The sequence below is a fragment of the Ovis canadensis genome, chromosome 16 (genome assembly GCF_042477335.2).
Source record: "Ovis canadensis isolate MfBH-ARS-UI-01 breed Bighorn chromosome 16, ARS-UI_OviCan_v2, whole genome shotgun sequence".
NCBI lineage: Eukaryota > Metazoa > Chordata > Mammalia > Artiodactyla > Bovidae > Ovis > Ovis canadensis.
Window position 1 is genome coordinate 46,855,336 of NC_091260.1, and position 16,960 is coordinate 46,872,295.

The 16,960-nt window shown below is 40.5% G+C and overlaps 1 protein-coding gene across 1 annotated transcript in view; it reads right to left on the reverse strand.

Moving 5' to 3' along the window:
- Window positions 1-16,960, reverse strand: part of C7 (complement C7) — a 57,008-nt gene that overhangs the window by 17,889 nt on the left and 22,159 nt on the right. Inside the window, exons 7-13 of the mRNA XM_069555810.1 lie at window positions 16,453-16,623; window positions 14,940-15,183; window positions 12,709-12,819; window positions 9,127-9,293; window positions 7,708-7,936; window positions 4,945-5,116; window positions 2,683-2,770 (exon numbers count right to left, since the gene is read on the reverse strand). Coding sequence (XP_069411911.1) covers window positions 2,683-2,770; window positions 4,945-5,116; window positions 7,708-7,936; window positions 9,127-9,293; window positions 12,709-12,819; window positions 14,940-15,183; window positions 16,453-16,623 — 1,182 coding nt within the window. The remainder of the gene's footprint in view (window positions 1-2,682; window positions 2,771-4,944; window positions 5,117-7,707; window positions 7,937-9,126; window positions 9,294-12,708; window positions 12,820-14,939; window positions 15,184-16,452; window positions 16,624-16,960) is intronic.

Sequence of the window (16,960 nt, forward strand, 5' to 3'; positions counted from 1 at the left end):
ATCAAGATTGCTAGGAGAAATATCAATAACCTCAGATATGCAGATGACACCACCCTTATGGCAGAAAGTGAAGAAGAGCTAAAAAGCCTCTTGATGAAAGTGAAAGAGGAGAGTGAAAAAGTTGCCTTAAAGCTCAACATTCAGAAAACAAAGATCATGGCATCCGGTCCCATCACTTCATGGGAAATAGATGGGGAAACAGTGGAAATAGTGTCAGACTTTATTTTGGGGGCTTCAAAATCACTGCAGATGGTGACTGCAGCCATGAAATTAAGAGACAGTTACTCTTTGGAAGAAAAGTTATGACCAACCTAGATAACATATTCAAAAGCAGAGACATCACTTTGCCAACAAAGGTCCGTCTAGTCAAGGCTATGGTTTTTCCTGTGGTCATGTATGGATATGAGAGTTGGACTGTGAAGAAAGCTGAGCACTGAAGAACTGATGCTTTTGAACTGTGGTGTTGGAGAAGACTCTTGAGAGTCCCTTGGACTGCAAGGAGATCCAACCAGTCCATTCTGAAGGAGATCATCCCTGGGATTTCTTTGGAAGGAATGATGCTAAAGCTGAAACTCCAGTAGTACTTTGGCCACCTCATGAGAAGAGTTGACTCATTGGAAAAGACTCTGATGCTGGGAGGCATTGGGGGCAGGAGGAGAAGGGGACGACAGAGGATGAGATGGCTGGATGGCATCACGGACTCGATGCACATGAGTTTGGGTGAACTCCGGGAGTTGGTGATGGACAGGGAGGCCTGGCGTGCTGCGGTTCATGGAGTCACAAAGAGTTGGACACAACTGAGTGACTGTACTGACTGAACTGACTGATACCATCATTAATTGAAATAAAGATATTAATGCCACTGTACTATAATTTATTGACTGCTCCCCAAATGAAGCACTGTACTAAACATTTTATCAAAATTATTTTAGTGGATACTGCCCAAGTAACTCCTCTTTTACTTTCAGGAAAGTCTGTTATCAGATTTTAGAAATGTCTTTGTTAGTCAGCTCTTCCTAGTGAGGTGTCATGGGCTGTTCACTGGCAATCACACCCAACAAAAGCCATTATGGAACAGGGAGAAACATTTACATCTTATCAGCATGTTCATGGAAGTCTGAGTTTCCCACTGATGACTTTTAAGAGAAGCATAATGTTGCTCTTCGCCCACCACCCTCCCCTGCCCCATCATGTAAGGGAAGTGTTGCTGGAGCTGAGTCAGATTTGAGGACATGTCATTAGCCTATAATGCCAAGAGGTAAGATTTCATGGTGAAGCAAGGAAGAATCTGAAGTCTGAGCCTTGAGGGAGTCATCATGCTTGTTTGGCTTCTCTATTGGTGCCTTTCCTTATCTTTTTGGTTCTCTGCTACTCAAAGGGATGGTGAAGAAAATCGGCCTGGAAGAGGACTTGCAGCTGGAACAGCTCTGCGTTGGCATTAGAACAAAATTCTATGGAGCCTGCTTCTCAAAGTCCTACTCATCCTGGTCCATTCTGCCTCCATTATGGGAATTGGTAGGAAACACAGCACCCAGATTGGCGTTGAGATTTGCAGAAAATAGGGAAAGATATTTAATCTGCTTTGATTCTAGTCCCTAAGCCTTTTTCCTGCAGAAGGGACCTCTATATGAGAAAGTCTAACTCAACAGTGTCTAAACCTAGCCATCTCTGTCAGAATCACTAGCAGCAATTTTAAAACAAAGAAAAAAGATTCTCAGGCTCTACCCCAAACTTACAAAATGAGGGGGAGGGGGGTGGAAAAAGAAGAAAGGTCAAGTAATAATCCATTGTTCAGTTCTCTGGGTGCCTGTGAGGTAGCCAGTCCACAGGAGTGTTTAGAACCTCCAGTCCTTTACAGGTCACCACATGCACTGCAGCTGAAGACAGCACACACACCTCTGCATAGTACCCACATCCGGGGACATTTCAGCCGACACTCAGCGAGTATATGTTCAAGGGCCTGGCATTTGAGAGACAGAAGCTGTCATGGAGCAAGCACTGCTGGTGGCGTTGAGAACATCCTGATGAACAGTAACTCCTATGTGAGCACAAAGAGACACTTACTGGGGTTCGGAGCCAAAGTTTCATCATATCACGGAGTGAGAAGAGCACGAATTAATACGGTCCCAAAGGCAAGAAAGTTCTCCCGAATGACAGTGGCAGATGACTCGTGTTGCTTCCTGAGCAAGAAAATTGCTCAAAGTACAATGACCCATATCTCACCAGACACTGGCTAAATGTCTCACTGGCTCCTGGAATAAACAGAATGCCTCACCCCAGCCCTGGTAGTTACGAAAAACCTTAAACGACTCCTTTCAATGGAAAAAATGTGGACAGTTCTCTATATTGAAAACCTTGCTTATAGATTCCGACTTTCATGTTCAGAATGGAAATGTTTAGCAGCCCTCTGGCATGATTACATTTCTAATTCATTGGGTGGTGATATCGATTTCCCTTACCATAGGAGATACACTGCCTTCTGCAGAATTCTAATCACCTTGGGCCAAAGAAGAGAAGTCACAAACTAAACCCCTCGCTGATTAAAAACTAAAATGCACACAAAAAACATTTTTTAGCACTGCTTCATCACAGGAGGAGGAAATAGATTATGAACATCAGTAGAGAGCTAGGACTTAGAGCAAAGAGGATATGTAAAGAAAAAAAATCTCTTTCATAACCAACTTGAACAAATCCGTCCTTCAAGGCAGGAGGTGATGAGCAGAATTTTGTTGGAACCAAAGACAAGGGAAAACAATGTGGTTCAAGCAATCTGAAAGGAAAAGGAAATAAAACATAATTAATGTGATGGATTTTCTACTGTTAATATTTTACACTACAGTGAATGTTTCATTTGCGTCTGAAGGGACTCCACCATGTGATGTGATGTTTTTGTCCTTCTCAGAACCAAACATCTGATCACATCCATGACACAAACACAAACTTGAGCTTCCAAAAGAGAACAACCAGGTCAGTAGTGCAGAAAATAAGCATAAACGAAGAAGAAAGAAAGAAAAGTGATTGGACAACACACATCCTTATATGACTTCTAGAGGACATCCATGTAACACTACCTTTTCTCCTACTGTCTGTCTCTTAAATACTTTAAACACAGAATTAATTCTCTATTGACAATAAGGTAATTCAAGTTCGTGATCGTGGAAGAGAGATAACACAAAATAACCACTTTTGACTGAGCGCTAACTATGTGCTAAGCACCATGGCAGATGCTCTACAAATGTGCCTCAGCTCAATTCACATGCAGAGTAACCCCCTGAGATATGCGGGAAAAGTCTCAGAAAGTCTGAGTAACTTGTCCAAGGTTATAGAGGAAAACATACCAGGACTAGATTCTCATCCTCAGTCAGTTGTTGTTCAATCACTCAGTCATGTCAGACTCTCTGCAACCCCATGGACTGCAGCACGCCAGGCATCCCTGTCCTTCACCCTCTCCTGAGGTTTGCCCACTGATGCCATGCACCCACCTCAGCCTCTGTAAGCTCCTTGAACTTACGCTCTTTCTAGCTCTCACAAGGCAATCTCTAGTGGAGCTCAAAATAATTTAATTCAAACAGGTCCCTGTGGGGGTTCCCAGGCAGGGAGGCCTATTTTTGTCCCCTGATTCTTATAGGCAAGACTCCAGCCTCCATGACCTTCCCTAAAGGCAAATTTAAATAGTTGCTAATCAGGGGAGAAGCAACCAAGAAAACAGCTGAGGCAAGACTAAGGAGACCCATCATCACCTGAGAGGAGATGAAGACAGTGTAAGCCAAGTACACACCCTGATCTTGTCAGAGACCCCACCCTTGGACGTTTGTTACAAAACCCCCTCAGCAGATCCTCTGGGCTTGGGACACATAGTTTCTTGAGGCAGGAGCCTGCTATGTCCTCCTTTGCCTGGCACAGTAATAAAGCTATCCTTTTCTGCTGCTGCTGCTGCTGCTGCTGCTGCTGCTGCTGCTGCTGCTGCTGCTGCTGCTGCTGCTGCTGCTGCTGCTGCTGCTGAGTCGAAAACACTGTCTGCAAGATTTAATTCGGCACTGGCACAGAGAGGCCGAGTTTTCAGCATCATAATCATGGTAACAGTGACATCCATCATCAGGCAATGATTATCAGTGGTGCCTCTGAGGTCACTCTTTCACCAATATTAACTCCACTCCAGGAACATGAAATCTGAAGGGAAGCCTTACAAATAGCCTCTGAACGTCACCTCCTTCTGAGCTAAGTTCCTTATATTCTTGTCACAACTGACGAAACTCAGAAATGTGAAGCAGTAAGCATAGTTTTCCTTTTTGTACTAAGGAGGAAGAGGATATTTTCTCTCTGAGCACCAAGAGTGAGAATTCTCTCAAAGCTTCCTTAGGAGGCTCCTGTCCATCCAGCTTTATGTCTGTGGATGAGGAAATACACCCTCTAGGGCCAAGGCTCCCTCAGAGACCCTCATCTTCCCAGAAATCTGTGCCCTGAATGCAGCTTTCTCCTCCTTCCAGATTTCATATGTTTGCCAGCTGATTTCCCAGGTGGCACTAGTGGTAAAGAACCTGCCTGCCAATGCAGGAGATGTAAGAGGCGCAGGTTCAATCCCTGGGTCGGGAAGATCCCCTGGAGGAGGACATGGCCACACACGCCAGTGTTCTTGCCTGGAGAATCCCCATGGACAGAGGGCTATACTCCATAAGGTTGCAAAGAGTCAGACACAACTGAGTGACTTGAGCACATCTAGACCAAAGAATAGAGGAATGGCATCTAGATGTCAAGGCACTCTCAGTGATTCTTACTTCCCACATGCCTCTCCCGTTCAGCTGACCCCAGTGTTAAAAACTAAGCACTCCCTGATAAAATCATCATGTAGGGTTTAAATGTTTCAATAGCAGCCATCATGCATTCCACGCTTGTGCAGAGGGCATTGAGTTTTATGTAATTGCCAGGAGGTCTGGACTCCATTACCGCAAATGCTCCAGCTCCTCATCTTCGCATTGCCTGGTTTCTGAGGTTTCTCCAATGCAGGATTTCCCACCCGCCCTGGGAGAGGGGTTATTGCATTCTCGGCTTCTTGTTTTCTTCCCTTGAACACAGGGACCCCAAGAGGACCAGCAGTTCCACCCTCCATCCACCCCTCCTGCAAATAAAGAGAGATATTTTGGAGAGCACTTGGAGAGAAAGATTTCTGAGCTTAATACTAAGCCTTCTGCTAAGTGGTTATTGAGGAAGGGGACAATCCGGAGTGTACTCCCTTCACTCTGTTCACTGAGGTCTTCCACGATGGCCAGACTGTCCCTGCACACTGACTAGGACTGTCCACATTAAGACTGCATTAACAAATTTCTTGCAACAATATCTTAAATTTGTGTATTATTTTACATTTTCAGAGCACTTCCACGTGCATTTTTTCATTCATTTACTTCTCACAAGAATGGATGGAGGTGGCCAAGAGGTCTGTGAACATTTTCATTTGATAGGCATGGAATCTAAAACCAAACAGTTAAATGCTCTGTCCAGTGCTGTACTGTCAGCCGGGTGCCACATCCCAACAGTAACTCGGTCTTACAGCTGAATCCAGGCTCTTTTTTTAATCACCTCACAGTCTCTCAATAAAGGCACATAAGGTCCTATTGTTAAAACCGTGATTGGGCCTCAGAAGAACATAATCTGTTGGGTATCCAGGTTGCCCACCCTAGGGTTGGAGCTGTATAACACGAGGAAATATGCAAGTAGGAGAAATGTGTCTACCTCCTGTCAGCATCCTGCTTAATCTGCAGGTACCTCCTCACTCACCCTGGCCACCTTCCACCTCAGGGCTGGTTCCTGTCTCACAGTTTTTAGTATTTTCCCCATCATGTTCCTTGGGGGAGGTATGAGAGAATTTGAAGCATATACTAAGAACTTTGCTTTCCAAGTTAGAAACTAATCTCAGGAACCACTCCCTCAAAGCATTATTTTCTGCTAATAGAAGAGGGTGTTTACTGCTTCTTAGCTATTTCTGTTGGAGAAGGCAATGGTACCCCACTCCAGTACTCTTTTGCCTGGAGAATCCCATGGACGGAGGAGCCTGGCAGGCTTCAGTCCATGGGGTCTCTGAGTCGGACATGACTGAGCAACTTCACTTTCACTTTTCACTTCCGTGCATTGGAGAATGAAATGGCAACCCACTCCAGTGTTCTTGCCTGGAGAGTCCCAGGGACGGGGGAGCGTGGTGGGCTGCCATCTATGGGGTCGCACAGAGTTGGACATGACTGAAGTGATTTAGCAGCAGCAGCAGCAGCTATTTCTACTGCATGACCTAAATCCCTCTTCCCGTCTCTCCCCCAACTCTCATTCCTCAGTATTGTGGACACCGAAACTAAAATAATTTGTATAATAATTTTCCCCAATCTTCCTTACTCTTTCCTCCACAATTAGAAATTGAGTTGTGTGCATGTGTGTGCTTAGTTGCTCAGTCATATCTGACTCTTTGCGACCCCATGGACTGTAGCCCGCCAGTCTCCTCAGTCCATGGGGATTCTCCAGGCAAGAATACTGGAGTGCGTTGCCATGCCCTCATCCTTCCCAATCCAGGGATCGAGCCCAGTCTTCCGCATTCCAGGCAGATTCTTTACCATCTGAGCCATCAGTATTAATAGTAGGTAATAAGAGCTTGATGTTTTATGATTGCTACTCCATTCCTCACCAGCAGGGGGAGCTTCCAGTTTAGCAAATATCTGTAAATCAACCCTTCAAAAGAATGAATCATAGAGGTGGTATTTTAATTTATCAGGCCTGGTCACTTGGGAAGATATTAAAAGGCAAAGATGCTTTCTTGATGTTTGTCTATAAGCAACCATGGTTTATTCATCTATTCATTCATTTATCAAACATTTATTTATTAAGTGACTTTATGAATCAAGCCCTATGTCAGGCTCCAGGAATAAAGGAAGCAAACAGTTCTGACCTTAAGAAATGAGTTTCGAGATGAAAGAGCCACATAAATAAATATAAAAACAAATATACACAAATCGTCTCATACTTTGCCTACTCATAAAGTCAACTTCATGTGCTAAATACTTAAAGCACCAAATGCTCTGTTGAGTACACAGCTGTTGTTCAACAAATATTTGTGAATGAATGATTAATTGGTGGGACATAATGGAAAATAAAAACAGCGGTGTTTCCAAAGGCTTGCCACCAGAAAGGTTAGTCAGTGCCGACGAAAGCTCTGCAGACCTAAGTTAAGACAAAACTTTACTGAGATGACCACGGAAGGACGCAACATGTTTCAGGCAATAAATCTATTCTAACGGAGAGTGGAGGATTGAAGGCAGGTCTGTTAGTTCAGCACCTTCCCTGGTGGCTCAAACGGTAAAGAATCTGCCTGCAATGCAGAAGACGAGGGTTCGTTCCCTGGATCAGGAAGACCCCCTGGAGAAGGGAATTGGCAAGCCACTCCAGTATTCTTGCCTGGAGAATCCCATGGACAGAGGAGCCCGGCGGGCTACAGTCCACGGGATCACAAAGAATCAGACACAACTGAAGCAACTAATACTTTCTGTTAGTTCAGATGGGGAAATCAGTGAGACAGCAAAGGGCCCTGACCCTTAGCTACAATCTGGGGGTGGCATAGAGAGGAAGAGTCAGATTCAAAGCCTGATGGGACTTCCCCCTATATCCATACATGAAGAAGCACAATCTCAGAGGCCAGAGGGAAAGTGGCCTCCATAAATGCAGCACACTGACCTGCTTGATCCCCTAGGAGGACTCCTTGCTCACACGCCACACCAAACGTGTTTGGTCTGCAGTAGCACTGGCACTGGCTTCCCTGAACTGTGGCCAGGCCACCATTTTGACAAGGCCGGCAATGGCAGGGGTCAAATTCATCCAGATACTCCTCGATGGCCCATTTCAGGTATAGCTTTTTCACAGAGGCACAGGGAACTTCCTTGACCAGTTCATACAAAGGTGTAAGCTACACAGATAAAGACATCACATGGTCAGTAATCAGAGTTTTAATAAGAAGATTTTCCTTTCAGCATTTTGGCTCAACCCCATTAAAATAAAATCAAAAGCCACTCATCTTCATTCCAACTATTTCTTTTTCAAACAAAAAAAGAAAGCAGCCCACTTCTTTATAAGACAAACCTAGGGAAAACTAGAACCAGATAAGGAAGGAATATTTTTTGCATCTTGTGTGAATGCATAAATTTTTTTTAAAACCAATAGGACCTTCATTTTCTAGTTATTAAAAGATTATTTTGAAGACCACACATTTCCACCCTTGCAAGATTCAGGTTCTCTTCAAGGTGATGCACCACATTTGTTGCAGACTATGCATTTCTTAACAAGTTAACATGTATAAATCTGAAGCTGTTTTTATTGGTGCCTGTCTTTTTTTTTTTTTATGAGTGTCACAGATCAAGTTTTTGTGTGTTGTGTTCCTAACACCATTTTCCCCATAAGCCCTGTGGTCTTTATTGCAGTTTTGCCTCACTCTGAATTTTAGGAACACATATGTTGTGTTATACAAGAACTGACTGTACCAATAAAACATCCTAAAATTCTGCCAGCCAGATTGATTCTATCTTTTTAGAACTAACCTGCATGACTCCAGGAACCAATAAACCTTGGGTATAGGAAGAAAGATGATCTGCCAAACGTAATACTAGACAAGCCTAAGTACCTTCCTATTGAAAGAATCTATAACTCCTCTGAATCAGGGACCAGGAAAGCATAACCAAACTTAGATCAAATGCTAGAAATGCAAATTTTAGCATTAATTTCTCTCGGGATTTGCAAGACATTTAACCTTTACAACTGAAATATGGACATACAAGATAATGAACCTTCTGTTTCCTATTATGTATGCATTCATTTCACTATACAAACCATAATTGGGATACAGAAAACGCTAATTACAGCCTTCTCTGTTTAACCACCTTGATTTAATCTCACTCTCCCAGTGCAAATAAACATGACTGCTTTCTGGTGCTTTCTTCCTTTTTTTTTTTTTTTAAGTTTTTATTGGAGTACAGCTGATTAACAATGTTGTAACAGTTTCAGATGCACAGCAAAGGGTCTCAGCCATACATAAACATGTTTCCATTCTCCTCCAAACTCCCCTCCCATCCAGGCCGCTATATAGCACTGAACATCACATACCTTTTGTTTTATGACTTCAGGAAGATCAGTTACAGATCCTGCCCACTGAGAATATCGACGTTTGTTTCCAGCAGGATTGTTCAGCTCCAGGTAACTAAGGCCAGCCGAGAAGCCAGGACGTCCTCCTCTGACAGATGGGACCCCTCGCAACAAATTGCCCTCATTTTCTACTCAAGGAAAAATCAAATAAGTTCAGATGTACAAATGAAATGAGAATGAGAAAATGAAATTGAAAGTCTATCAAGTATTTTAACACAATCCATTTAATTGTAAGACATTCTGGGAAAGGAAAAACTATGGAGACAGTAAAAATACCTGTGGTTGCCAAGTATGAGGGATTTTTAGTGGATTTTTAAGATCCTTAAAGGGCTTCTAGAGCAGTGAAATTGCTGTATATGAAACTATAACGGATTGTTGTTGAGTTGCCAAGTCGTGTCTGACTCTTTTTCAATCCCATGGACTGCAGCCCATCAGTCTCCTCTGTTCATGGGATTTCCCAGGCAAATATACTGAAGTGGGTTGCCATCGCCTACTCCAGGGGATCGTCCCGATCCAGGGATGGAACCTACATCTCCTGCATTGGCATGGAGATTGTTTACCACTGAGTCATCAGGGAAGCCCACTATAACGTTTACAGGTCATTATGTGTTTGTCCAAACCCACTGAATATACAGAAAGTGAAAGTGAATTTGCTCAGTCATGTCCGACTCTTTGTGACCCTATGGACTGCAGCCCACCAGGCCCCTCTGTCCATGGGATTTTCCAAGCAAGAATGCTGGAGTGGGTTGCCATTTCCTTCTCCAGAATATACAGAACCCTCATGTAAACTATGGACTCTGAGTGATTATTCTGTGTCAGTATGGGTTCATCAGTTGTAACAAATGGACCACTGTGGCCTGGATGTTGATAGTGGAGGAGGCTGTGCCTGTGGTTGGGGATATAGGGACTCTCTGTCCTTTTTGCTCAATCACTTAGTGAACCTAAAATTACTCTAAAAACAATATCTATTAAGAAAGAAAATAAAAGACACAATCATTACCTAACAATAGATGATTATTAAGAGATTATTACTCATATTCTTAATGTTCTTACTATAATAAGAATATTTGTTATACAGGAGACTGTCTTTCTCCTTAGAAAATACATGTACATACTTAGGGATGAAACATTATGTTGTTTGAAACTTCCAAGTGATTCAGCAAATATTATAAATATGTTAAATACATATTTTTGTATTGCTAAACAGTCAACATTATAAATACTATACATAGATATATATGCAAACATATCAAAATAATAATTATTACATATAAGGTATGTGTACATGGGTGTTTATTACTATGTTCTTTCAACATTTCTGTATGTTAGAAATTTTTCATAAGAAAATGTTGGGAGGGAAAGTTCATTGCATCTGGAATACTATAGTAAACAAAATGCTTTTAATTAACAGGCATACATTAACACATAAAAAGTGTTTTTAAAAACTCAAATACTAATCAAATCCCTTTTTTTCATAACTGTACCTTATAATTTCAGAAATTTTTTCATCTCCATGTGTAGCTGATTCTACACTGATCATGACTGGAAATTCCTAACTTGCTGATCAGAGCTTGATTTTCATTTCCTTTTTTTAATCAAATTTTATAATTTGATCCAATTTTACAAATTTAAAAATTACAGTTTTATAATCAGAATATTAAGAAATACTAAGTCTCATATTTTTAATAAAAATACCTGAATGTGTCCTCATCTTGTTAGTTACATCTTTAATATGCAAATAGAACCACTTTTAAAGCAGTGTATTGCGAAGTTCAGTCCCTGAACTACCAGAATCACCTGGAACGACTGCAGATTTCTGATATCAGATGGATATCTAGAAGGAAATAGCTGGGAGAAAAGCCGTGGACTGAGCAGCTGAACAGGCTAACCAGGTAATCCTCATGCACACCGAAGTGTGAGAATTACCACCTTAACTGATAAACTTGTTTACAAAATACAGAGTCTAAGAAATCAGCTTTCATATTTATTTTTAAGCCTGTAGCCTCTCTCTCTACACCTCAGTAAGCTCTCTGCTCAACTGGCCCTCTTCCCCTAGACAACAGCCCAGGACAACAGCGAAGGGTCCAGCCTATGAAGCCAGACATTGGAATCTCAAGCTTGACACCAACTGTAGTCTTAGGTAACCTCTCTGTGGCTCAATGCCCTTGTCAGTAAAATGGAAATATGGAATAATATCCAGCTCTTAGGTGGGAGTATATTGGCTAATTCTTGTAAATCACTTAAAATGGTGCTGGGCACATTGTAAGTGCTACCTGTTTGTTAAGCCCAAAAGAAAAAATAACACAAAATAAAATTGATGAGCCACTTCTAATCACCAACCCAGCTGATAGCTGATGTCAACACCTTTCCAAAGCTCCCACTTTCATTTCTATTTCCAGATCGTTGTATGTCCACGTTGTTCAACTACTTGTCCTTCCCCTTTGTCCTGTCAGCTCTAAGAAGACAGGCTCTTTCTCTAGCGTGTTCACTGCTGCCTCACCAGGGCCTCGAACAACTCCTTCAGACACTATAGGTTCCATAAGTAGTTGATGAATACAGTAAGTAAATGAGGAATTAAAGCTTGGCTTAACAGTGTCTCCCTCCTCCTTGCATTTATCTGCTAAAGAATCCTCACTTCCTTGATGAGGACCTTAGTACCTGCATCAGTCTTCTCCTTCATCCCAATTTCTGCCATCATCCCAAGAGAACTTGAGCCCCAATATCACTCCATGGCCTTACACATTTCACGGCACAGGCTCATTTCCATCCCTACACACTAAAAATCTCTTCCTGTTAGGCAATTAAGTCTTAGCACAAAATCCAATAAAGAATCTTCAGACGTTCTCTTACTTAACTTCACTCTAGCACTTCTCGCTATCAGCCTCTTCTCCTCTGACTTCCATTTTACTCATCTCTTCTGGTTTTTATCCTATTGGATTATTCCCTTTCAATCCCTCCTGTTTCACTACAACTTTGTATTTGTCATCTTTCGTTTATTCGCTCCCTGTATTGAATCTTTTAATAGCATCCCTTGCCATCAGGATGAAACCCAAACTCCCTGACACAGTGTCTAAACAGTCTGAATCAGCTTACCCTTCCAGTTCATTTCTCAATCACTCAAAGACTAACACACCACCTCCCCTACTCTGCCACCACCATCACCACCACCACCATGCACCAAAATCTTTGCCTGCACTGAGCATCCACGTTACAGAATGAAACTGGAGCTTCCCCTTTCGGTGTCATTTATCTAGACTGGTTTGCCAACCATCCTCACAGGAGACAGTGGTGGTGTACACGGAGGACATAGTTACGGAGCACAGGACATACTCAGTGAACCTTCTGTTCTGCATGATGGATGGATGCATGGATGCAGATGGATGTCCATGACATCCGACAGAGAGATCACAGGTAAGATAGCCAAGTATTTGAAAGACGTAAAATAGAACGCCTGCTGAAATGTCAAAGTCCCTGGGAGACCACGAATTAACCATAAGGGGATGGAGGTAAACATGTAATGAAAATGACCCCCTTCTCATTTACCTGAAACCGATTTTAAGGCCTCTTCCATCGTTGTGCATTTTTGCTTTGATGATGTAAACAAAAACTGGAAATGTGAGGAAGCACATTTCCTCTTGTCCTCTGAATGGAAATCTGGAGGGAAAAATTTTTAATGTGCTTAGTTTGCACATTGGTTGAAAATCTTCTTTGAGATGCCAGGTGTGAGAGTGGGAGAAGAGGTTGTTTCCTACCACTGTGGCCATATAATCAAACATGATATGATGTGTGTATTTTCAAGTGCTCTAGACGGATCAAGGGTCAGAAAAAGCAATATTTGATCTTTGTTATAAACAAAATAAGATACATGCATATATTTAGGGATAAGGCATCAAGTGTCTGTCTTACTTTCAAACGATTCAGCTGATATTGGCTTCTAATATCTTTGACCAGAGGGTGGGGTTACAGTGGAGGGAACTAAAATTGAACACCCCAAAGTTTGATATCTTTCACCCAACCACAGTCAGCTTCTCAGGCACAAGGCAAATAGGTAAAAGTTAATATGCAATGGCCTCCAGCCCACCTACTGGAGACACCAAAAACTGGGTTCTGGTTCTATAATAATTAAGTCCCAAAACCCTAGTTCTAGTGCCTCAGTCTCTCCATCTTTAACATCTCTGGTTTCTACATTTTTTTCCAATTACATCTTAGTTGGTTATAATTTCTGCTCACTATCAATTGGAATTTTGCCAATGTAATTTTAAAAAAGAGGATAGAAAATAATAAGGAGTCGAAATACATTTTAATATAATTTTACTAACAATATTATAATAAACTCAATATTTCTTAAAGAACATTTGTATGTATCATATCCCAGGAGCCTTGATTAATTTCAATTAAAACTTTTGGGAAGAACAGAAACTACTCAAGTAAAATTTTTACTCATAATTTTTAACAACTCAGATGGCTTTTTAAAAAATCCTCTTCATTTCTTTTAAGTGTTAAAGAAAAAAAAAATGACCATGAAACTGAGTTTAGATCAAGCCATTTTCTGGATTAATTCCCCAAAGAAATATTGCCTCTGTTGTTGCTACAAAAACCTATACTTGTGCATTCATTTCCAACCTGTTGAGGTTGGAGAAGTTAACATTCTAATTGAACGATAATTGGTAAAAAAAAAAAAAAAAAATTAAGCTCAAGGTGGGAAAATAGTCAATGGAAACAGAAAATATTGTGGTTTACCCATAAGAGAAGGCTATATTCCTCCTCTGAATCTCATCTGAAAAGTCTTACTCTCCTCCAAAATGGTAAGAAAGTGTTGACTGAAGAATAAGGTGCTGAAGAGGTGAACTGGGATAGAGAAGCAAGTGTGGCCATGGGCTTCAGGACAAAACTGGGAAGAAGTCTGGACTTGGCCCATAAATAAGCCAGGGCCAAAAAGTCTTTGGAGAGGAGGAATGGATCCTAAGACTCACGTGCTCCTCCAACATGGCAGTAGCTGGTGAGGAACATCCTCTCACCGTGGAATCGACCAAGCATGAACTCAGTAGCGTGCCCAGTTTCTAACAAGAATCAGGCAATTCCAGCAACAACATAACATAAGGATAGAGCTAAGCTGATGCTGGAGCCCGCTAGACCTCCCTACAATCTGTATGCCTTGAGAAGAGTCTCTTCACAGCACTGAGTCTCCATTTCTCAGTCTGTGGGGCAGAAGCCATAATGGGCATCTCACTGAGCAGCAGTGAGGATCCTTGCTGACATAGACAACTCACCTGTTGAGGAGGAATCAATAAATTTAAGCTATTGTTACAAGTCTTAGGTAGTAAGCAAACCTGTGATATTCAGAGCAGATTTGTTTTCAAAGGCATGTGAATGGTAAAGAACAGAGGCAAATAAAAAAAAATACTTCATTGAAACATCTTGATTTCTGCAATATTAGTAAAATCCTCATCAGTTTTCCTCAAGGAATATTACTTAATCTGAGAAATGGGGAGATCAAAAAGTATTATAAAAATCCAATCAACACCCTCTAGAGATAACAACAATGATAATGACTTAACTCTCATTTCAGGATACTAACCAAAAGAGTAAGCAAGCTTTTTCTTAAGGCCTGGAAGATTTTGTGTAGAGTATAACGGACTCACAATTTTGGATTCCTTTGCAATTTAACCACTATTTCTTCTATTTTAAAGCTCTAAAGTTTATGTTAACTACAAGTTATTCCCCCATTAAAATCCTTGCAATGCTTATATATAGCAATGTTTTTAATACTCTACCAAATTTTTTGACTTTTTCTGAGTCCATATGAAAGAAAACTTTGTATTCTCCTCCTAAGGACCCAGACTGAAGATAATGTGTCCCATACTGGTCAATCAATCTTCGGTAGGCGCTGTAGTCATACAGAGAGGGAAGGTAAGAGAGTTCCTTCCAGAATGACTCAGCCAGTTGTAAAAATTCCGGATTGTTATTGATAAACTGAGCCACTTCAACAGTGTTCTGAAGAACCAACAATTGATAACTCTATAGGAAGAAGAAAGAGTAAAAGGCATTTTAGATTGAAGATTAAAAGGCAACAGAAATAGTTTCTAGTCCAATGTCTCCATCAACAGTCACCTACATTAATGCAGGCTTTATGAATTTTTGTCTTTGATGCATAATGAGGTCTCCTCTGAGCTCACCCACTTGAAGCAATCTAAGGAATTTTTGGAATCTCAAACAAGAATAACATCTGAGTGATGACTTCATAACTTGTATTATAGCTAACTTTTAAAACCCCAAGACAAAATTGTTATGCCCTCCTCAACTAGCAAAAAGGAATCAGCATCATTAACTACTAAATAATCTCACAAATAGGGCTATAATGTCCCTAGAGTCCACATCTTGACAATGACTTATCAGTAGGGTGACCATCTAATTTGTTTTTCATACTGGGGTATTTGCAGGGTAAGCCACTAAATAATGAGATCTTTTAAACCCTTCCTAAGCATCTTTTCATGATATCCAAGACAGAGTTAACTTACACTAAATTCTCACTTATATGAATAATATAATATGGATATGATAAATGTTTTTACATTCATATTTCCACTTAGTCATAAAATAAACAATATCTATATTCCTTTATACCTTGCTTATGTGATTTAGTTATCCAGTTACTGACTTTAAGAATGAGATGAATTGTGCATATTATGAATGATAATCAGCCTGAAAAATCCTTCAGCACTAAGTATGTATCAATTAGTACAATTCATCTCAACTGTTCAAGTTGCCCGTGATGAAAGTCTTAGTATCTCAAAACAACAGAATATCTAAAGTTAAGTCTTTTAACTCCTCAGATGAAAATGTTTGTCTCTCCAAAGTAATAAGGTATTTTAACATCTTTTATTGTAATACATCTTCTTTGAAAAACTCTAGTATTAGTGTTTCAAAAGCACCTCTTTATTGGATTTTTGAAATTGTAAATAGCACCTATAGTACCATCAGTAATCATGAATTAGGAATTTATGCTAGTTTTAACTAGAAGATTTTAAGGTTATAAGTATTTTTTAGATTTTTAAATAAGAACAAATAATGAGAAAATAAAAAATGTAAATAAATACAATATGAAAGAGAATTAACAAGACAAAAGCTATACATCTTAAAGAAGTATATTGGATTATCTCTTTGAAGAAGGTACTATGCCCTAATTAAAAAATGATGGCTGATTATTTTGGTAAATACAGTTTTGTTAATGTTAGAAATATTTAAACCAGCAAAATATAGAAAAGTTAATGAATATTTCACACTAACCTTTTTCTTAACGAGTATATTCGTATTTGAAGAGTAACCATATGAAGAAGATGAGGAATGAAAAAAGAGGATACGTCCTTGACTAGATGATGAATGTTCTGTTGATGTATCTTTTACATAAGCCCAGGTACTATTGTAAAATTCATGATTAAAATCATTATTTATTTTCACCTATAAACAAAATGGAAATATTTGCTATGAGCAAATTAAGGTCTTAGATGTAACCAAGAATAACTTGTCATGGCTTCCCTGTGGCACAGAGGCTAAAGGATTTTCCTGCAATGCAGGAGATCTGGGTTTGATCCCTGAATTGGGAAGATCCCCTGGAGAAGGAAATGACAATCCACTCTAGTACTCTGGCCTAGGAAATTTCATGGACAGAGGAGCCTGGCAGGCTACAATTCCTGGGGTTGTAAAAGTCAGACATGACTTAGTGACTAAACTACAACCACCACACCTTAAATATGTACCATAAAGAAAATGAAAATTTTGCTATGATCAAATTAAG